The sequence below is a fragment of the Sturnira hondurensis genome, unplaced genomic scaffold, assembly GCF_014824575.4.
Source record: "Sturnira hondurensis isolate 20B ecotype Veracruz unplaced genomic scaffold, ASM1482457v3 Scaffold0014745, whole genome shotgun sequence".
Lineage (NCBI taxonomy): Eukaryota > Metazoa > Chordata > Mammalia > Chiroptera > Phyllostomidae > Sturnira > Sturnira hondurensis.
This window is the reverse complement of record NW_028087376.1, coordinates 542,836-565,000: the sequence shown is the minus strand read 5'-3', so window position 1 is coordinate 565,000 and position 22,165 is coordinate 542,836. Positions and strand designations below refer to the sequence as shown.

Here is a 22,165-nt window from a genome sequence, read left to right as displayed (position 1 = left end):
ACGGACACCAAGCTTACTGCTGTATGTGAGCTCCTTTTATAAAGAATATCTTTCAGTTATCGTTGCCAGAAATGGTGAGTGCTTTTTAGATGAGAGAGAGAAAATTGAGTTAGAGCATCGCCTCAGTAATAATATGGGTCATTCTGTGTTCTTGCTTCTCAGATGACAAACAGGAAGAAAAGTGTGGCTGTTTGGGGTGTTCAATTGTGGTTTTTCAGTGCTATCCTATAAATTTAATCTAAAAGAATTAAAGTAATCAAGTTATCTTTATTTCTTTGCAATTTTGATCATTATACATATCCCATATAAAATGTAATTTATTTATATAAGATATTGTTATATTTTATTATGGCTAGAAACTCTTTACTATTCCATATAAATATCAGTATCAGTTTGTGGTTCAAGAAATAAGAGTGTTTGCTCTGTACATAACAAATATGTCCTTCAAGTCAAAGCACAAAATGTTGAAGGAATGTTAACAAACTAGTGTTTTGCATCATAAAAAAATGTGTACAAAATAGTCGGTGGATTCTAATTGTAGTGGGAAATGCGGGCACACTGGTGCGGGGTAATGGCACACACATTAGGACGTGTGTGCACGCCGGACACCTTGTCATGGGAGACTGTTTGCTGCTTTCTTCTCTCCACTCTATCCCGATTAAAGATAACAACTTTATAAATATATTCTCTGCATGAAAAAATAAACACATTTAAAAATGTGTGACTATATCATTTCAACCAAATCCAATGTGAACCAAGGGCACTGAATGCCAAAGTAAAAATAGTATTGTTCAGTAAGTATTATTTACCCTCACTGTATACATTTTGAGCTTAAAGTTTATCTATATGTTGGGACATTTTCTTTGTTAAATTGGGAGATGTTCTGTGAATTAATTGACTACAGGCAATAGAGTACTATTGTTCTAATAGTAAGTTTGTCTTAAAACCATTAGTTTTACCCTAATTTTATTACAAAGTTTATGATCATTACCACTGGACCAAATATTTCTCATCCTTAGTAAACTACATGTGCTTATAATGATTTTATTAATCACAGTTCAGGAGTCACAGATGTATTTTTTAATCAGATGAGATTATAGAAATAGAATGCTGTTACAACATCCCACAGTAGTTTGGCATTTTATGATATACCAAGTCTTATTTTTTTAAGTAAGATGCTAGTACAGAGATTTGTGTTTTCTTAATTGCATATTGATTTCTAGGGGAAAAATGAAAGATTTTCAGGAAAAAGATTGCTTATTGGCAACATGCTTGGTCTTGATTTTGAAAACAGTGCAATTTCTCACAAAAACCAACTTCTAGGAGTTATGATGAAAGGAAACACCCAAACTATTGTGAATTTTCCCCAGAAATTACTAAATGACAAAAAAGGTACTCTTAATTTTTATATGTAATTCTTAAAATACAACTTTCAGTAAAAACATAATTTCCCCCTCTACTTTAGGAAGTTTGCAGATCAGGTACAAGCTAAATAGATATCAAGAACCTGATGTTGTTACCTTTGATTTGAAGAACATGGCTGATGGGCAGCTTCACCACATCAAGATTAACAGAGAAGAAGGAGTGGTCTTCGTAGAGGTAACACAGTAAGCCCGGGAGAGGAAACGGCTCAGATTAGGACTCTCCACCACGAAGGACCCACTGCAGAAATGGGATAATGAATAGAGTCAACAAAGACAGCCTTTCAGTGCTGCTTGTGTAGAGATCATACCCAGACTAACAAACGTGGTCAGAGTCTTTTAGGGGATAAGATTCTGTCCAGGATGTTGTTACTATTTGATACTTAAATATACAAATTTCCCCCTGTGTTTTGCTGCTCGGGAGGGAAACGCTGTCTTGTTTATCGTAGAGCACGTCTGGTAGGACCGTTACTGCCCCGCTGAAACCACTTTACTCTGATGGGTCTAGATGCAGCCGTAATTCTAGCACAGAAATTAGTTATTACCATATCAGAATAGGACATAAAAAGTGAGAACCACAGCAGAGAAAGTGGAATTACTTACTCTACCAGCTTCTGAAGAAAAGCACGAATGTTTCAGCCCCCTGGTAAAGGAAAACTTCTTAGCTAAATAACTCAAGTGGAAATACAATATTGGCTTCCCCAATTTTATTTTTCTTCTATAGTGGAAAAAATAAAGTGGTTGAGGATATAGAGGGTGGGCAGCAGTGGTATCTGAGGGTAGTATAGAAATAGTTTAGAAAACAATATTCAACTTTATCAATAGCTAATAAGTCTTTGAATTTTTTTCCTAAGTCTTTGGGGTTATACTAACAGTTGACTATTTTATATATTTTTTGTCTTCCTTTGCTTCCTGTCCTCAATAAAATGGCCTCCATCTGGATTTTTGCTTCTCATGAAACAATTGTAGATTGATGAGAATGCAAGGAGACAAGTCCTCCTGTCATCAGGTACAGAATTCAGTGCAGTCAGATCTCTTGTACTGGGCAAGATTTTAGGTGAGTAAAAGAAACAATCTCTCCTCTGATTATGGTGCTTAAACATGGGTCAGAAGAGTCATATTCCAAATACTCACACACATACACACGTGCAAACACCATGTGCAAATTCATCAGGCCAAAAGAAATCTCTTGCCTTATTTTAGTTATGAAGCGAGTGATAAGGCAGCAACTGCACTTTCTCAGAGGCCCATGTGATTGTGAGTAGGGACTTCTGCAGGGTGGGTAGGCACTCCCCTCTGTAATGCCGCTCCTGCATAACGAGGCATGATACTGTTCTCACACTTCAAAGGTATCAAATAATAATGGTTGAAACAACAGGCGATCTGTCTATTTTGTCCAAGATAGTAAATTGGTTTAAATTTTCATGACCTTTTCAATGATTTGTACCTTGCTTAATCACTCTTTACATTCCTTGTACATAATCTCACCATCTTGAGACTGTTTGATTAAAACACATGGGTGAATGATCAAAATATTGGCCCTTGAAGAGGTTAACAGTTAAGTTTATAAATATTTATAGACTTTCTATGATGTGCACCCAAACTTATTCTCAGAACAAAGGACATGTCCTGAGTCACAGTGTTCTTCCAACGTGCCACGGTGGTCACACAGAATGCGTGCAGAGTACCATAGAGACATTGGGAAGCTTAACTGAAATATTCCAAGTGTGTTTCACAGTGTAAATGATATAAATTCAACTACAGTAATAAAAAATCAAATCGTTATAACAAATCCTCAGCTCAAGACTTCCTCAGTGTAGTAGGATCTAAGATGAGGCATTACATAAAAATGTAAAATACAAGATAGAAAATTCTAACAATTATTCATAATGTCGGTAAAATCGTCTTTTCAAAGAAATAACATCTTCAAATTTAATGCCAGAGTTACTGATGAAACTACTTTTTGTGAGTAGAACTGTGTTAAATATACTATAAAAGAATTGGGACATTGATCTGCATTCTACTAGAAGGATTGTATTAACCAAACAGGAGAATAATAACATCCATTGCACGAATATTTATTCCCCTTTTTATAAGTAAATAGAGGAGATTAGTAGGGAATTAAAGATATTAATGTTTTTATTCAAGAATAGCATATTATTGAAATGCATGTTGCTCATGCTGAAAAATAAGATTAAAGTCCAAATTCAGCAATGACTGCTACTCCTTCTTCTGAAAGTGTAGGAAAAGAACTCATGTGACGTGTGTCCAAGGCGTGGACCTTGACTGGGGACTAATGCCAAGTTCAAATCATTTCAAAGGAGACTGATAATTTATGGTCAAATTTAGTGTGGTATATGACATTACAGTAAAATGTTATGTAGTATATTGTTATATTTTAATGCAGTCTATTAATTTATAGTAAAATAGATGCTAAAATGGAGCTATTAATTTGGAAGTTTCTTATTACATTAGTCCGGGTCCTCCAGGAAGCAGCTGACATGACAAAACTAACCATGTGAGGATTTCATTAAGGGAGTGCCAGCGAGGAAGGAAAGAAGGGGAGCTGGCCCAGACCGCACTGCATCCGATGGTCATGCACCTCTGCCTCTAAATGAAGGAGGGGGAGTGGGAGCTAGATGGGAGTGTCCTGGGTTTCTGTGCAGTCTTAGAGTGGTCACACACCCTTTGGGGATCCCTTGAGTCAGCCAGCCCCTGGAGGAGTCCCCAATGTTCCTTCCTTAGAGTCCCTGCTGTGACCAGCCACTGGCTGGGAGCTGGCCTTGGGAAGCACGGCCTTGGCTAAGTGTGGCGATGCATTTCACAGCCTGGCAGCCGGGGCTCTTGGCCAGCTACTGTCCTCGAGGTGGAAGTCTGCAAGGCCCATCCTTACTGACCCCTGCTTGGCAAATATGCTTTTCATGTTTGTAAGCCCATTTGGCTCGCAGATTCATTTAACACAAAGTTTGTGATCACCTGTTATGTAACACAGAGAATGTCACTCAGCACAGCAGCTGTGCTCAGCTCAGCACAGCTCCCTCACGGAGCTTACAGTCAGTGGGCACACACACAACAGTTAGACAAGATGTTGCTCTGTGCCTAACTGAGAGTAATGTACCCTATGTTGCTTTAGATGAAATAGTCCCAAGTCATCCTCCACATTAAAAGAAATTAAAATACTCGTACTGATTTATAATTTCTGAATATTTCTTTTAAGGGAGCACAATGTAAACATTAACCATTTGCTTTTTTTGGTGTTGTAATTTACCTCCAGTTTCCACCAAAGACTCAGGGACGTCCACCCACTGCAGTTTCAGATGGGAATCCAGAAACAAAGGGAATGCCTTGCCACTCCCACTGTCTCCGGTGCTTGTTTCTTAAATTGAAGAAGAACTACGGGGTTTTGGGTTATTGTCTGTGTTGACATTAGTGGCGGACACTGAGAAAGGAGGGTAAATTTTAAGAACCGATATCAAACTGTACTATGTTGACATAAAACCATCTCTAAATCCCTATCACACTTAAAGTCCTTAAGGACTCACTGACTTTGGCAATAATAATGTATTAAGTTGCGAGCTGTGGTGGAAAAATATCAAGGGTTTAGCCAACCAGATCCTCCTGTCATGAGTAGAATACATTAAATTTACTGCATATTTATACTTCAGTGTAAAATCAAGCTCTAGATTTTGTATCCAGATACTTTTCTATGTTAGGATAGTTTTCTGATTTATTTTAGGTAAAAGCTGGAGGCTACTCTTCCTCACTCCGAGCAGTAGCCTTCCTGTGGTGACCGATCATGATCGCTGTGCTCTTCTCCGGCCACCGAGCCGGGCAGTCCACCCTGGTGCTGCGGTGGAGATTTAGGCCAGACATCAGTAAAATGCGTCATCAGCAAGGAAAGTACATCCACTCAGTCTGCACCGAGGAGCTTTGAGACCACTCTCCAATGTGTCAGAAACCCTTTCTGTAAAATGTGCTGCAAAGTCTAGGGGTGAGGGAAAAAGGTGACCCAGCCAACCGAAGGGCACTGTGATTTTGTAAATATACTGTGCCAAGCCTCTGAAGATCATGGACTGGTTACTCTAAAGCAAGTTTTAACAGAGAAGTACGGTTTAGAACAAGAGAAGTAAGACAGCTACTGAAAATACATTTTTTTAATTCAGCAGGTTGATTTTTTTTAGTGTTTTAACATTTAAAGTGTCAGAGAATGTCTTCAATACATAGTGTGACTTCAATCTTGCAAGAAACTACTTAAAATCAAAGATGTTCCTCAAGTTGACTTTGAATATTGTAACAATTAAAATGTAGACTTCTTCAATGCATGGTGTGATTTCATCCTTGCTTCAGTCATCTTCAAAGAGTTAGCTGTATTCTTCTGAACTGGCCAGACCTAGAAGCCCACAAACAGCATTTGTCCTCGTCTTGATTGTATAAGCATAGGTCAGAAGTGTCACGTCCCAATTCCAAAGGCCATTCATGATGCTGGAATGTGTTATCTGATTTTAATTATACAGTGAATGATAAGGCAGGCGGTGGGACGCTGTCAGTCAGTTGCATAGGGTCACAAGGATGTTTGCCGGGTGTTTGCCGGGCGGGGAGGGCTGGCAGGCGTGCTCCTCAGACAGCGACTTCGCCCCCATCACAATCATAATAAAACACAGAACTTCATTCACCCTTCAAAAAACAGCAAATGATAAAAGCAACATCACAAATCCCAGATTTTCTATTTATCAGCTGCCAAATCGAGAAACCTTCATATGATGATAAAACTAGAATAATCTCTAAAATAAAAAGAGAAAGTGATTGTTTATTTTTTAAATTACTAACATACTTTAAAAACGTATCTGTACCAGGATTTAATTAAAAAAAAAAAACCCGTGATCAGGGGCTTACACTATTGTGTGAGTAAATTTATTAAAGAACAGACATTGATGAGAGAGAGAGAAAGACAGCGAGCAGAAGGAATTGGCAGGGGGTGGATTTAGGACCTCAGCGAGGCACGGCCACAGCCAAGAGATACTGGACAGGCCAGTCTAATGAGCTGTAGGACTTTCTGAATAAGAATGGTGAAATTGAATTCTGCTCGTGTTGTCTGCTAATTGTAATAAAGGGTTAGAGATGGTTTTCATGTCATCATGGTACAATTTGGTATTGTTACATAAAAATTACCCTTCCTGCTTGTTATCTGCTGGTCATGCTCATTACTGATGATTGGAGTGAAAAATTGTTCCTACGGTTCATCTTCACTCGTAGAAGTGAGCACTGGAGGACAAAGAAAAAGCAATTCCTTTCTTTGTGGTTCTCCTTCTGAACAGGCAGACAGCCTGATGTCATTTCCTCGTTAAGTGCGTTGTTCAGACTGTATTAAGCACCAGTGCCAAAGTTAATGGTTCCTCAGTCAGCTCCTTTAAGAGAACTGTTTACTTAAAATTTACATAAAAAGAGATCTCTCTAAGATGTAATTAGTCAAAGGAAATTTGAAGGTATGAAGTTGTGTTGCTAATCTTGAAGCTTTTATTGGATCAGTTCTGCCACAAGGGAAACAAAATCTCAAGATCATTACGTAATCTTGAAATTGCGTAAAACCCCTCATGGAAAATGTGCCCATATTTTGAATAATGATATAATTTAACCTATTGGAAAATGACTGAAAAATCACTGTTTGAAGGCAGAGTGTAGTTCGCAATGACTGTTTATTACAGATCGGTAATGGTGCAAGAACACCACCCACAAAAATCTGTTCACACATCATGGTGGTGGTGGGGTGAACCAGGCTGCATCAGACCAACTCAGTTCATATTCTCCCATAATTTTTAGGTCTCATTACATTTTCTCTTTATATCCAAAACTTATCGCAAAATTAAGTTATGAGTCCTGTTCATGGATTATGTTTTATGTTAGAGTTTAGAGTTTTCTAAAAGCCTGAAGATGGTTTTTACTCATTCTGAGCAGTAGCATTGGTCTATTTAGAGGCAATGACCCATAGGGGTCATTTATCTCTTCTGAGGCTGCAGAGCCAGGAAGTAACTCAGGTTTCTGCAGTGGAGACTTAGGCCAGATGTAAATAAAGTGTGTGGTCAGAGGGAAGAGGATGTCTACTTCATCTTCTCAGAAGAGCTTTAAGAACAAACTTCAGTCTCAGACGTATTTCACGTAAAACCTGCTTCAAAGCCAAAGGAAGCCGTAAGAAAGTTTAATTAGATGACTTCAGGACACTGATTTTGTAAAGGTCTTGTCACATGACAAGAGGAAACAGGTTACACTGAAAGCACAAGAGAAGTACAGGTTATCCGAGATCTCAAAATACCTAAATAATTATTCAGACCTCTAAACAAATAGCTTTTGTATTAACCTGACCTTTCAAGGTCAGATATTGGAGCTGCAGGTTAGGTTGGCAAGTCAGTACCTTTTATGAAACGTTGCTCCTTTATCCACATTGAATTGCTGCCTTCCTTGCCATTGGACTTCTTCACTGTTGTTCGCTGTTGTTACATCCTTGTTGTAATTGTATGTAGTGGGAATGTCCTGTGTGGTTCAGCCCTGCTTCTCTTTGAGTTGCGTTGCCCTTTTCAGGCAAGCCTTGCTTATCTCCATCTTTGTGGATGAGAGATACTGAGATCCTTTGAAAAGATGGCTCCTTTTCTTAGATACGACCGATCTACTTAGATTTGCCTTCTGAGTTTTATTTAACTTTGTTTTATTTTGTCTTTTTTGTCTGTTTATTTTTATTGTTTTTGTTGTTGGTTTTTGTTTCTTGGGGTTATGAGAACCACAAGAAATTTCATGACTCATTCCTTGTAAATTGTTCTTCCACCTGCTTCATACGTCTTTTCCAGAAGTAGCAATAAAAAGGCACTTACTTCATGCAGATTTTAATTATTGGGTACTCTATTTTTTTGGTAGACCTTTTGATAGAGATTTCTTCTTTAGTAAAACAGAAGTGATTCCCTTTGTTGGAAAATACAGTCGAGGCTAATTTTTTTAATAGGTAAGGTTATCCAGAAGTCTGAGTCAGATAGGTATTTTTATAACCGGAGACACCCAAAATGAGGTTGTTGTATCAGGATTTGTGTGCAAAGCAGGAGACAGCCATCTTCAACTCTTCCCCCTTCCCTGTTCAAACCCTTACATCATGTTGGCATTTCGGGACTCAGGTGACAGAGAAGATGCATATTTTTGCTCATTGCCTTTATTAGTACAGTTGTCAGAGCATGTATCTGCTGCTGTGTGTTTCTAAGGCCAACTTTGCTATGAGCAATTTAATATAGCTGTTAATTTTGGTTGGACTTAATTCTGGGGAGACAGGTGCAAAGCCCCTGTAATTTCCCTGTGCTCCTAATTCTAATTCCATCCCACTGATCCTTCCCAAGCAAGGACCTGCTGGGCCAGCCAGCAGGTGGAGGGGAGACTGGAGGTTGCCAGTGAGGAGGTGTCGCAGGGGTGACTCCTCGCCCTCTGATTGGAAGAGAGTCTGGGGTCAGCCTACACATCTTGGGGGGAAGAGAGACCCTGACTTGCGTGGATTCCCACCTCCCACTGGAAATGCTTGGCTTGCACAGATGTCTGGCTCCCACTGGGGAAAAGTCAGCACTGAAAACATCAGTGTGCCCATTTTTCCTGTTTGCCGAAAAAAAAGATCTAAAATTTGAGGGCTTCCTGAATTCTACTGAGGATGACTTGAAATTTGGACCAATTCCTCTCTGTTTTGGGGTTGGGTGGCTTCTATGTCCTGCAGTTCCACTGACATGGACAGCTATCTTGTCTACCTTCTCTGTGTGTCAGCCACCTAAGAAGGCAGCGACTATGAGTCAACTAGCATATGAGAAAAACAACCCATATTTAAAAGGTTCAGGTATAAAATGGGAGAAAAACCTAAGTAACCAGAATCATTCCCTATCAAATAAAGCTACTCAAGGAGACAGATGGCATTCTGAATGAAACTTAGTAAGAGTTTGAAGGAAATTCTACTAAAGCAACAAAAAAACCTTGAGAACTAAAAAGTTTTGTTTCTTAATTTTTCCAGACTCTAGAACTCAGCAGGAATGAATGATCTTTATTGGTGACTGACTTTATTACCTGGAAGATAAAGTAAATGAAGCACTTGGCCCATGCAAAAATAAGTCCTAAAAGATAGAAAACAAGAGGCAAAGTAAAGGACTTAGAAAATATACAGAGCAGCCTCAGTGTGAATAATCCACAGTCCAGAAAGATAAAAGGGCCAGGGTGAAACAGTAGTTGTATACACAATCTATGAAACTTTCCAAGCTAGAGAAAAATCTTGTGTCTGCAGATTAAAAGGGCCCACCAAAACCAACGCCGAATAGGTGAGGGAAGATGCACACCTGGGAACAACCTGATAAATATTTCCAAATCAAAGGGAATCTTGCAAATTTTGAAAAAAAAAAAAAGTTAAAGGGCCAGAAGCTGCCGGACAATAGCTACAGAGAGACTACTAAACAGGACTGTGAAAAGACTCATGAAATAGGCAAACAGAATTACCTAATTTATCAAGATGAAGTTCTGTTTCAGATACATCTCATCACATTTTCTAATTTATTTCTTGATAGCATTATCACGCTTCAAAATTTTCATTGGTTCCTTTTTTCTATCTTTATTTTCTGTCACCCCACTGGAGTGCAAGATGCTGGAATTGCAGTGAATTTGTTCTCCATGCCTTTAGCTCTCAAACAATAAATATTCATTGACTAACTGTCCACTTGAACTTTTATAGTATAACATTTTTATACAATAATTTATAATAGGTAAAATGTTTTCAGTTTGAAGGCATAGTGTTTAAAAGTCACCTCATATCAGATTTTTATCAGAGAAATGAATCTTATCTAATCTATTAAGTTTGTTTTCTTTTGTTTTGGGTTTTTTTTTTTTTTTTGGTTCCTAAAGTAAGATTTTTTTAAAGCTTATTATTCAAGATTTTAACCTTGTAGAAAAAAATGGGAAAAACACTGTTTAGGTTGTGTTGCTATTAAAATGTTTTCATTTATTGTTAAAGTAAAAAAAAAATACACACACTCCAAGGCAAGAAGGCCGTCTTTCTAAAAATATATATGGTTGAATGTTTATCTGTTCAAATAAATGACTGCTGTATTGGGGGACTAAGTTCTTTGGTTTTTACACACTGATGAAGTGCCTCCTGAGTAAGAACTCGATGCTGGGTATTGAGGGCCCCCTGCTTACAGTCTAGCCTGCAAGCCGCAGAGGGGCCATCTCCCAGCGCTGTGAGGCGGGTGGCCTGCTGGCACCGACTCGGCCTCCGGAGGTGGGGTGACTGGGGCTGAGTCCTGTCTCTGCCACCACAACAGGAAAGTGATGTCCTCTCTCTCATTTTCCCATTTCTTTTTGTAGTGAATGATACTCATGATGCTTTACAGTTCATCATGTTTTTACCACTAGGTATAAAATGTGAATGGAAATGGAGAAAAAGAAAGTGTCCTTCAGAAACCTTGATGTGACAAGACAGGTTCAATCAGGGCTGAATTGCCTGAGGTTACTTCAAGAAAAGCTGCTCCCAAACCAAAAATTAATAACAATAAAATAAATAAAAGGCACTGCACAAAATGTGAGCAGAACAAAGAAAAGAACCTGTCAATCAGAGAGTGGCTCCTAAGTAAAGGAAGCTTGTGCTTGGGGGTCCCACAGGCCCAGGGTCCGGTCATCAGGCCCGCTGTCTAATCTCGGGGAGACCACTAAAGTTTGGAAGCTGAGTGTCTTTCCCATATGACTGGCCTCAGACACTCATGGCCACTGTAAGGTTCACACACAGTCCCTTAGAACAGTGCCTAGCACATAAGCACTCAATAAATACTTAATCTCTATTATGTTATTTTTAAAAAGAGAGACTGAAATGCAAACGTGCATGTACAGACACAGGGGAGGGGCGTCGTGTTATTGTATGATCACATTGGGCAGAAAGATACATTCGAGTCTGCTGACCTCTGAACTCCCAAAGTCTACAATTACTTCTGATTGTTTAGATTTCATGCTTTTCAAGCATAAAATATAAATATATTCTCCATGGTAAAATAATGAATTAATATTCTGGCATTCAAGCCAATCTCTGTTCCAAAATAGTCCCACAGTAGCTCAACTCTCACTAAACTGCTGGGAGTGTGCATTACTATAGGGAGCTCACCAATGCTTCTGTCTGAGTGATAGACTGTGAAGCAGGGAGGAAGACAGTGCAATAGGGGAGTTTTCACTGTGGCACCTGAGTAGGGAGAGCCCCCCAAATTTGGGTGTATGACCTCTACTTCACCAGAACGTCATTATGAACCCACCTCTGTTGTAACCTGTCCTGTTCTTGTGGAGGCTTTAATCATTTCCAGAGAGTTGCCATATTATATTTAATTAGCCATATTTAAAATCTTGCTTTTATTAACCCGAAAATTATTGTGGAAGGAGTTAGCGGATCTGACTTCTTAAGTGAAGACAAAAGAAACAGGAATCTAGTCACTGTGTGTGTACACACGCACACATGCACACACACACACACACACACACACATTGCTATTGCACTATCAGACGCATTCTGTGTGTGTCCCGCGGGTTTGCACTTGCACCACTGCCATTGCTGTTTCTTTGTCTTGGCAGAGCACAGTGACGTTGACCAGGAGACAGCGCTGGCCGGAGCTCAGGGCTTCCTGGGCTGCCTCTCTGCGGTGCAGCTCAGCCACGTGGCCCCTCTGAAGGCTGCTCTGCAGCCCAGCCACCCAGCCCTCATCACGGTCTCAGGACAGGTGACGGAGTCCAACTGTGTGGCCCAGGCTGGCACCGATGCCACATCAAGGGAAAGGACACACTCCTTTACAGGTGGCCCATGGGTCGTCCTTTACTGGGACACAAACGCAGTTTGTCTGTTAGATTTAAAATCCTCCAATGTTGCCATTATGCTACCTTCTTGAGGTGGTGTCTTAAAACTGATGCTGTTTAACTTTCAGTCAGTTCTCTTTGCCATTTCTTTTCTAGACTCTCACTACTTCTCTGTGCGTGTGGGACATTACCTGACATTTCTTAAGTTTAAAATAACAGATCCCACATTGACCTACATTCTGTTCTGGTTTCAAATGTTTATGAATTTTTCAAAATTTCTTTTTACTTGCCTATATCCCCTGTCCTTTTTTTCTTTTTTTCTTTTTTACTTTTAACTGCAGACCACTCTGGAACAAGAGATGACAAAGAGCCCCTAGCTAATGCTACCAAAAGTGACTCTGCAGTAATTGGAGGTAATGGGAAGCATGAATGGGCTCTTCTTTGGGTCTTAGTATCATTACTAATAATGGGGAATTATTAACATTACAGAAACTATTTATAAAGAATCCCAAGTGTTAGGCACTGAATGCTGAGGTCCATGGGTGGGTTTATCATTTTTACTGAATTGTCTTGTAGAGTTTTCCTAAATCCCCAGATTCCTTGGAGATTTTCAGTATAAATAATTGATAATTTTGCTGAAGCACCACACTTAAAGAATAGTTGCTAAACTGTGTAATAATGAATATAATTTAGCTTGAAAATGGCCATCTACATTCACTGGGTAATTCTGAATGTGTTTGAAGAAGTGTCATGTTTGATGGCTGCTTGGACCTGTCACTACTTCCGCAAGGGTTCGTGTAAAAAGTTGGAAAAACCTGAGAGTAGCATTGGAAGCATATGCGTTGCTGTGATGATCAGTAAAACAGACGCGGTTTCCACGGTTTACGTGCTGCCATCGATAAATGTGATATTTTTATATGCATTTGTGTCAAATATTAGGAAAATAGAATAAAATGGTTCATAATTACTTTAAAGAATTAACAAAAAAGTTGAAAGTATATCTTTCTGGCAATGAAACAGTAGATTCTCTGAGACGTAATTTACTCAATACCAATCCCCAACATAAATTTTTTTCTTTCAGATTAGTGATTTTAAGAATGTTACTAATAAGATTATTGAAATGTTCAGTAGCTCATCTTTTCTCCATATTCTGTACATTCTATGGACTTAAAAGTAAATAATTATATTATTACATTACCAGGCAATGTGATTACGCATTTACTTGGGCAACTTATGTGGACTCTGTATGGTTTTATTTGTTATACCCTTATTCATCTAGACATCAACTTCCTTTAAGTAGTTCGATTTTATTTAGGCAGCATAGTACTGGTCAGATCTTTGTGAGACTATTAATACCTCCATTGCTATTTTTGTTGCTTTTCTTTTTATCAGATCCATGGTGTGTAAATTAGATACCTAAAATAGAACCCCCAATTAGTCATGTAAGAAACAAAAAACAAAAACCCTGTTAGAAGAATTGTTAATAGCTGCATCTCTAAGAGAAATACATTAATATAGTAGTAATACATTATATGGTAAAAGCTCATTTCAATCTCAACATTTTAGAACAGGTTTTCAGGTCAAACAAATTGTCTCAGTCTCATAGTGGTACTTGCTATACATTTAATATTTACATTACATGAGTGTATTAAATATACACTTAATATTATACATTTAATGAGTGTAGATATAGGGAGATGGAGCTACAGGAAGAGAAAAATAGAGTGTGTTTGTGTAGTCAAGCTAATGGTAGAACAAAATATTTACTCTTTAGAATATTGTAGCTTCGGGCAAAGATCATTGGCCAGATTTACAGAGTAAAGAAGAGGAGCGTTGGTAAGTCATTCTGTGTTACTTTAGAATGAAAAGAAGTTACAGGTCACCTGTGAAATTCTTACTTGATTCAAATGCATGGTGCAGAGAAGGACCATAGGGCAATTTCACAGTTCAGGGAGTGGCCAGGGTCTGCGGATCTGGATTTGGTGTCTGCTCTTGACCATTGTGGGGACATGGCTTTAGAAGCAGAGCAGCTGGTCGTGGCCATCTAAGCTCAGAAGGCCTCGTCCCGGCCCATGTGCAATTTACCTGCAAAATCACAGAATATCCTCCTCTTGTGCATCTCTCCATCTGGGAGTACATGGTAGAATTCTTCACTCATTGTCTAGTTATTCATAAATTGCACCCACAGTGTAACAATAATTAATCCGCTAAGAAGTTTTCCAAACTGGTTAATTCCCCAGTGTTCTATATTTCAGATGATTTTTATTCAGTTACAAACACTGGATATTATAAGATGGGAAATTGATTTACTAAGACATTTAAAAACCAGTGACCCAGATACTGTAAGGGTTTCTGGCCAGGTCAGATTTAGACAAGAGAGAGCTCAATGATTTCCTCATAAAAACACATTCATACAGGGTTTCAGGTGGCCCTTCCACAGAGTGCAGTGGTTGGCCATGTTTTACTTAGAATGTTTTTTTTCTGTTTGCATAACAGATAAAATCAAACATGACAAATTCTGGCATAACGACTTCCCCAAATTAAAGGGTAAAATCATATACACTGAGCAAATAGCTCCTGAGTCCATTCGTGATTTGACTGGATGTCCTCTCTGGGCTGGTATGATGTTGGTGTTTATTTTGTAATTGCAGGAGCTTGCACCCTCCGACATCTTCATCGGTTTTTCACATTGACATTATTCAGAATATTTTTCTTAAACAAGAGGCCTGTACCCAGACAATAGAGATATTTAGAGCAATCAAATTAGAGGTGAAATATAACAACAAATGGATATTCTGATTAGAAATATTGTTTATTAATATGGATAATAGTAAAGATAACCATACCCACTAGTAAATTCTTCAGATTTGAGGTATAGAATTTGGTTATTGCATTTTTATTGGATTTATCTATATTGCTATCCTTAGATAAGGCTGATCTAAAGAATAGTTGGCTTAGTCATTGGCAATTACGATTCACTACAGTGACTCTGACCCTAAAACCATACACTCAGGGTCCTCTGTGCCTGGTGAGACCCTTTATATGTTTGGCTTGGTTGGACTCCACTAGAGTTGTGTACATTTAACTTAAATTTGTGTGAAGACTCCTGGGTTTACAGTAGGAGGGTTGGTCCACATTACTGTTGTCATTGTACCTGTTTTTGTCCAGAAATTTTACAAAAATAATTACTCAATAACTCTACTGACCTCATCAGAAAACTCTCAAACTCATGGTGACAGGCAACAGTTTCCCAAATTCTGTCTTTTATGAGAAAGCTTGACTTTATCATTGGCAGCATGTACAGGGGTGGGCAAAAGTAGATTTACAGTTGTTTGTGCAGAAAAGTACAAAATATGAAATAATAATACAAGAATAAACTGTTTCTTGTACTCACAACTGTAAGCCCTACTTTTGCCTACTCCTGTACCTTGTCAGTTGTTCTTCGAGGGACAGACTTTGTTCTAAAATGAAACTTCATTCATTTTGGAGAAAATATCTGTCTGCCAAATTTCCAAGTCAAAGCAACCACAGTGTGTGTGTCAGTCATTCTTTCAAATAAAAAGTGGTGTTCCATGAAGCAAAATGCTACTCTTTCAGCTCACGACCTGTGTGTTCACACGGTGCTTTTCTGAGAGATGACCATCATACTTTGGGGTGCACCAAAAGCACTTTATGAAAAATGTTCATTTCCCCAAATGTTAAAAAGACTCATAGCCAAAGGTCAAGATGTAATAAAATGAGTAACTTGAAACACTCTTCAATGAGCCTGGCTCTCTCCCCCGCCTGTGATGGCCTAGCAGCAAAAACCTTCTACTTTATGGATTCACTAACCACTCACCTCTGGTAGCTGTGCCCAAATTCACGCTAAAGAAGCAGGCATTGTCCCCAGCCTTGCTGTGCATTTCCAGTGGATGTAGCAGTGCAATGATAGAGCCATCTTAGAACTATCATAAAACTAGTCTGGTCCTGTGGACCCCCTCAGAGTGTCCCCGGGGTCACCATGCCTGCCAGATCACACGTGGAAGACTACTGGCCTAGTGTAGTGCCAAGGCTGGTAACCATTGGCATAGCTCACAATTGTGGTATATAAATGTTTCAATTACAATGAAATGTTTTAAAAAATCAGTACGCCTCATATAGAAATAATCTACATATACTTGTATGTGGATATTGATGTAGTTTATCAGTCAGGAATTATTCAAATATACAAACTGTTCCTGCTATTCAGAAGATGACAAATTATTGAAAATCAACTTAATTACAATGCTTACATATTAAAGTGTAAAAACACATTTAATTATTTTGTGATGTTAACTACTGTTCTATAATTTCAAAATAATTAAAACTTGTCTGCGTGTCAGTGTAAATGACCAAATAGTCTTAGAGACCTTTGTGTGTTAAATATAAATGCACTGAATAAACCCAGTGTAATATGCATTCAGAGTAATTAGAAGTGACCCCCTCAAGGTTAACAGAACTCAGAAGTAAACTCAAAATATTATGATACCACTGGATCTAGAAATACCTGAAATTTTGATGTTTCCAATTTATGAAGTTGGATGCTTGATTTAAGTAGAAACTAATTATACTATGACTTGTTAACGATGAAGTCAACCCGGTCTCTGTTCAGATGAAAGTTCTGACTTTGTATTTCTTTTCCCTTCTCTCACTAGGTTTGATAGCTGTTGTGATCTTTATCTTGCTGTGTATCGCTGCCATAGCTGTCCGCATTTATCAGCAGAAAAGGTTATACAAGAGAAATGAGGCAAAAAGGTCAGAGAATGTGGACAGTGCTGAGGCTGTTTTGAAAACTGAGCTCAGTAGACAATGTGCAGTCAGTGAAAATCAGAAAGAGTACTTCTTCTGATTGGCCGCTGTGATTAACTTACAATTACGACATTGGTTCTTAATAGCCAGGGGCTCTAAAGGGACAAAAAAAAAATGTTCTTGCATTGAAAGTATGGGCAGGGACTCTGCAGCCCTGTCATCTTGCCGTTTCCAGACTCGCGGTGGCTCCGGGAGGCCACACCCAGTGACACACGTCCCGTGGCGGTGGTCCTCTGTGATGAGGCACTAGGTGTTGCTGTTGATTCCCAGCTGTGCTGCTGTGATCCAGAATAGAAGTCTAACTGGCTCCAGGACTATGGTTTTTACAACTGTAGCCCTGGTCTCTCAACCAGGTCACACATCGCTCTGTTCGAGTTAAATAACAAAACTGGACTCCCATGGCCTTGCTTTATTCGACAACAATATGCTGTGTTTGCTTTAGTGTCCCCTGGTGTTACTCATGGACCTGGAAACACTTCTGAGATCCCGTTTGGCTGGTGTTTGCATCTAGTGGCCCAAAGCATTTAAACGAACCCCTCTGCCTTTCTCTGTATCACATTCAATACAATTTACCAATAGTCTTGAAAGATGCTCTGTTGTCATTGGTTTGTTTGTATTGCTTTTCTTCTATATTTGACTGTTCTTAATGATTTTGAATGCATTGCGTTTTGAGTGTCAGAATTCAGCTCTGAACCTAGAATTCGTTGTAAAAACGCTCGGAAAGTGCATTGGTCCTCATTGTGTGATGGCCTTTAAAATTTTTCTATTTAATTTGCTCTTGTTTGGTCATAGCAGTAGTTAAGACCTTGGGTATTGTGAAATGTTTCACCCAAATTTGTTGGTATAAAAACACAATTCTTAACACTGCAAAATGTTATTTTTATTTATGACTGTGATATCACAAATGAAATATACTTCTGAGAATATTTTCCCCAAATGTTATTTCCTTTGTAGGTTTATACCATTTTTCTGAAGTTTATCACCAGCTTTCTTTTGATCTCCCTTCACTGTATTCCACAGAGCATGGTCTTACGCATTAGAAAACAGAGACTTCAAAGTGCAGAGAGCTCCATTCCCCATTCTAAAATATATGCCCCCCCAGGTGTATGCTGTGCTCTGCGCTGACCGCTAGGGCATATGTGTTGAAATATAAACTGAAACCATACCCACTTTCTGCAAAACCCGTGGAGCGATTAAAGGCTGCTCATTCTTAAAGGGTGATGACAGATTAGATAATACGTAATAAGTGTGTCTCTCCAGTCAGTTCTCACTTGCAGTGATGGGGCACACTTATGACAACGGGGTGTATTTATTAAAATGTACCAAAAGTCGATATGGCCCACTAACTAGTACCTTCTGATTTAGTACTATACCAGGAAATTAAAGAATTCCCGTAACTTTATGAAACTGATACAGTAATGAATTTTGAGGCCATGCAAACAAGATACCTGCATATAGCTATCTTGGAATTCTGTAAGCCAATTAAATAATAAAGTCACTTTGCTATTCATAATCACACTTTCCAGATGCTTGCTAGAGAAAAATGGTTTCCTTAGTTTGCCCACACCTGAATGATTTGGAAATATGAAAGTCAAGTTCCTTCTTAACTCTACAAAACCTCCCATCTTTTCTTATAGCACTGTGTCCATGTTGATGTTTCTGTAAATGCCTGACCAGATCTTGAAAGTATGAATTGACATAGCAGTTCATGCAGGACCTGTATGGACAGATGGCACACTTCCTGTTTCTAATTGAAAGGCTTGTGGTGGTGGCCAGTGAAGGACTGAACACAGAGAGGGCGGTTTTGTTTGATGCAAACCTGATACGAGCTTCATAACAACCTGAGTCTTTTACAGACGTTTGTGTTGCTCAGTAGCAGCATCGGCCTGGCTGGGAACTGGGACGTAGACGGGCTTCCCAGTGGTGCAGCCTGGTGCTGCCTGGTGCTGCCCGTGGCTGGCGCAGCTGGAGCTGCACCTCGACGGCGTCCGAGCGTAGCAGTATCTCACACGCCACGGCTCTCGTTTCCCGATTTGTAAACTTTGTTCCTTCTTTCTTCTTGGTAAAAGGCAGTTTTGAATTCAAATGCACAATATATTTTAAGAAACATTGTATAGAAGCTTAAAATGAGGAAATCATACTGGATTTTTTCCCCCAGAACAGTGAAAAGATGTGTAGATGTATGCCTTCCTTACTGGTATGTCTGTTTTTGGAAACCTATTGGTACATGCTGTGATTCTTATGAGTTGTTAACAAAGCTGTATTTATAATGTATTTTTTCTTTTAAATGGATTCCTAAATGAAAGAAAAAAATAGAAAAATGTTTACTGATTGTAACAAGTAAAGGAAATTAAACTAGACTTTTAAGTTTTCCCAGAGAAGAATGATTTGACTATTAGCAACTGTTTGTTCACTGAAAAGTAATTATGTGTTGGAACCAGGGGAAGTCCTTTTACTTCTGTAGAGATCCTGGCCTCTGAGCGCTACACAGACGCACAGGATTGTGTGGAGAAATACAGGCTGAGGCAAACGTAGGTTTACAGTGGTGGGTTGCTTGAAACACAGGGTTCATTCCTGTATTATTACTTATTAATTATTCTGTTATTTTCCAAATGGACAACTGTAAACGTACTTGTGCCTAATCCTGTGTAGTGCAACTTTCTGTTATATAAAAGTTTAAAAAATTCTTCATTTGTGATTTCAAATGAAAACAATACATAATTAACGTTCTCTTTTTGAGATATGCAAATAGAGTGGCGTTAGTGTGGCATATGAAATGGGGGTTATCTGTGAGAAATGATATCTTAATTTTGTAGAAACAATGCCACCAAAATAGTCTTTGTCCACTCTAGGAAATAGCTCCATTTTTCTTGCAGTCCTTTCTCAAGTGCTGCTCTTTAAAGCACATTTAATCAATTCTTTAGATAGTAAATTAAAGACAAGAAGAAGAAGCATCCAGACAACCAACCAAACAGAAATCAATTATTTAAAATTATCTTCCATTAGATGGTATTGTCCTTCATCTATGACAAAGTTGGAACACAGTCCGGCAGGCAGCCGGAGAGCACTGATGTATTATTTAGTGTGGACAGCTCAGTTTTACAGATGAAATGTCCAAGATGCAGAGATACGAGGCGACGCTCCCCAGGGGACATGCGGCACCATGTCAGTGGTGAGGCCCTGGCTACAATTTACTTTTCCCTCCACAATTTGCTGAGCTCAGTGCCTGCAAGACCTGGAACTTCGATAGTTACTCAGTAGTGTCAAAAACTGGAGGGATCTTGGGATCCTTTGTGCGATATCCTCTTGATGTCCAGAATGACGGGGACAAAATTCTAGATCTTTCCCATATCCTTTTACAATGAATATAAACCCTTATTGATAGGTCATTGCCATGAATTGATTTGATTTTCCTTAAAAAGTATTTACTAAGTTTATCGTCCTTGACTCTAAGAGACAGAATTTTAACTGGAGTTCTTTTATATAGTCTGTGAAATATGCCATGTGAGTTAGATCTGACTAACTGAGTCAGATAGATCTAACACACTGAGTCATCAGTGTGTTCCTCATGTTAGAAGAAAGATGACACGTTTCATATCAGAGTGTGGTCGGGTGAGTGTTTGACTCTCCCATCATGTATTAAGTAAATGATGAATCTACCAGCTACGTTCAATATGTCCTGCTTGTCTTCTGTTTTCCCAAAGTTCATGAAGTGGAGAGTGGTAATGGGGAAGAAAGACTCCAGAAGCCAGCTGTGTGTTGGAGATGCGTGTGAGTGAGAACGTGCATACCTACGAGAAAGAATATGAAACAAGGACAAAGGGACTCTGACACAGTTCGCATACAATGTGGTAAGAGGGTGGGACTTGCGGTGAATCAGTGGGTTGCCTGGGGCCTGGCTTTGAAGGCTTGCAAATGAAAATAAAGTGGAATGGAAAACAATCTGACCCACGATTATGTGATTACAGTGGTTTTTCCAATGCAGTCATTTTTTTTCTTCTATTTCTAACATTATCTTTAAATTTGTATTAAAGGACATGCGTATTTTAAAATTCAAGTAGTGTGAGAAATCTTACAAGGACAAATAGCTCTCCATCACCCATCCGTGCCCCCCACTTCGCCCCGCCCATTGCTGTGAGCACTCTTGGCTGTGTCTCTTTAGCTCACTCCATGTTTCCTAATTGCGTTCTGCAGAGGCTGGGTTGTCTGGGAAGCAAGCTCTGTGACGGAGATTATCACGGGAGAAACTTGTTAGGGAGCACTGTGGAGATCTGCGTCTGTGGTGGCAGGGGTGAAGCAGCATGGGGCAGCTGGAAGTCGGGCTGCGCTGCTGTCACAGGGGCCCCTGCAAAGATGTCCCCAGTTGACATGAGGGGCTGCGCACTCAGACTCTGTCAACCAGACAATGGATGTTGACTGCCTGGTGGAGTGGGCATGAAGTTGGACAGACAGACAATGCTCTTCAGCTCAGGCAGTTCCTGAAGATGGCGGACAAACCTCCTCAGAGTGTGGGGAAAAGAAATCATTTAGTCATAAGACAGAGGGCTGGGTGGCACAGCACAGCGTCCCTGAGGGTCCAGCCCTGTGCTGCTCAGATCCACCTGCTTCGTACACGCTGTGGGAGAAGCTCCTTCAGGAATCTGATCGGCCTCGTTTCCAAGGAGAAACTTAACACAAGGAAAGGATGGGACAACCCCTGGCTTCTGGCCCTGCAAGTGGTCTCCTGGCTGCAACGGGGACTCCTCCTCTCCCTCGTCCACAGCCCTCACCAGATGCCACAGCTCCGGGCGACAGCTCTGCAGAGCGCGAACCCTTGTTTATGACGACCTCAGGCTGTAGCTACTGCACATTTGCATTCACCATTAAAACTGGTGAAAAGAATATCTACATGCCCAACATATTCTTCCTGTCTCTGTAGTATAACAACAGCTCTATTACTACTGATCAGGGACCGCTATCCCTGAAATAGCTTCCCACCTAACACTGCATCAGGCGAAGGGTCACGGTTCAGCAAAGGATGTGTGGGATACGCTGGTCCTTCCACGCCATCCATCAGGGGGCCTCAGTGGGCCCTCAAAAGGTGGTGTTGG

The 22,165-nt window shown here is 39.6% G+C and overlaps 1 protein-coding gene across 1 annotated transcript in view; it reads left to right on the top strand.

The window, feature by feature from the left end:
- The window catches only part of CNTNAP4 (contactin associated protein family member 4), a 252,791-nt gene extending 235,527 nt beyond the window's left edge, over positions 1 to 17,264 (top strand). Inside the window, exons 19-24 of the mRNA XM_037063587.1 lie at positions 1 to 74; positions 1,466 to 1,599; positions 2,391 to 2,478; positions 12,030 to 12,248; positions 12,590 to 12,661; positions 16,922 to 17,264. The exon at positions 1 to 74 is cut by the window's left edge and continues 151 nt beyond it. Of these exons, the coding sequence (XP_036919482.1) occupies positions 1 to 74; positions 1,466 to 1,599; positions 2,391 to 2,478; positions 12,030 to 12,248; positions 12,590 to 12,661; positions 16,922 to 17,115 (781 nt within the window). The 3' untranslated portion in view covers positions 17,116 to 17,264. The remainder of the gene's footprint in view (positions 75 to 1,465; positions 1,600 to 2,390; positions 2,479 to 12,029; positions 12,249 to 12,589; positions 12,662 to 16,921) is intronic.
- Positions 17,265 to 22,165: the final 4,901 nt, after the last annotated feature.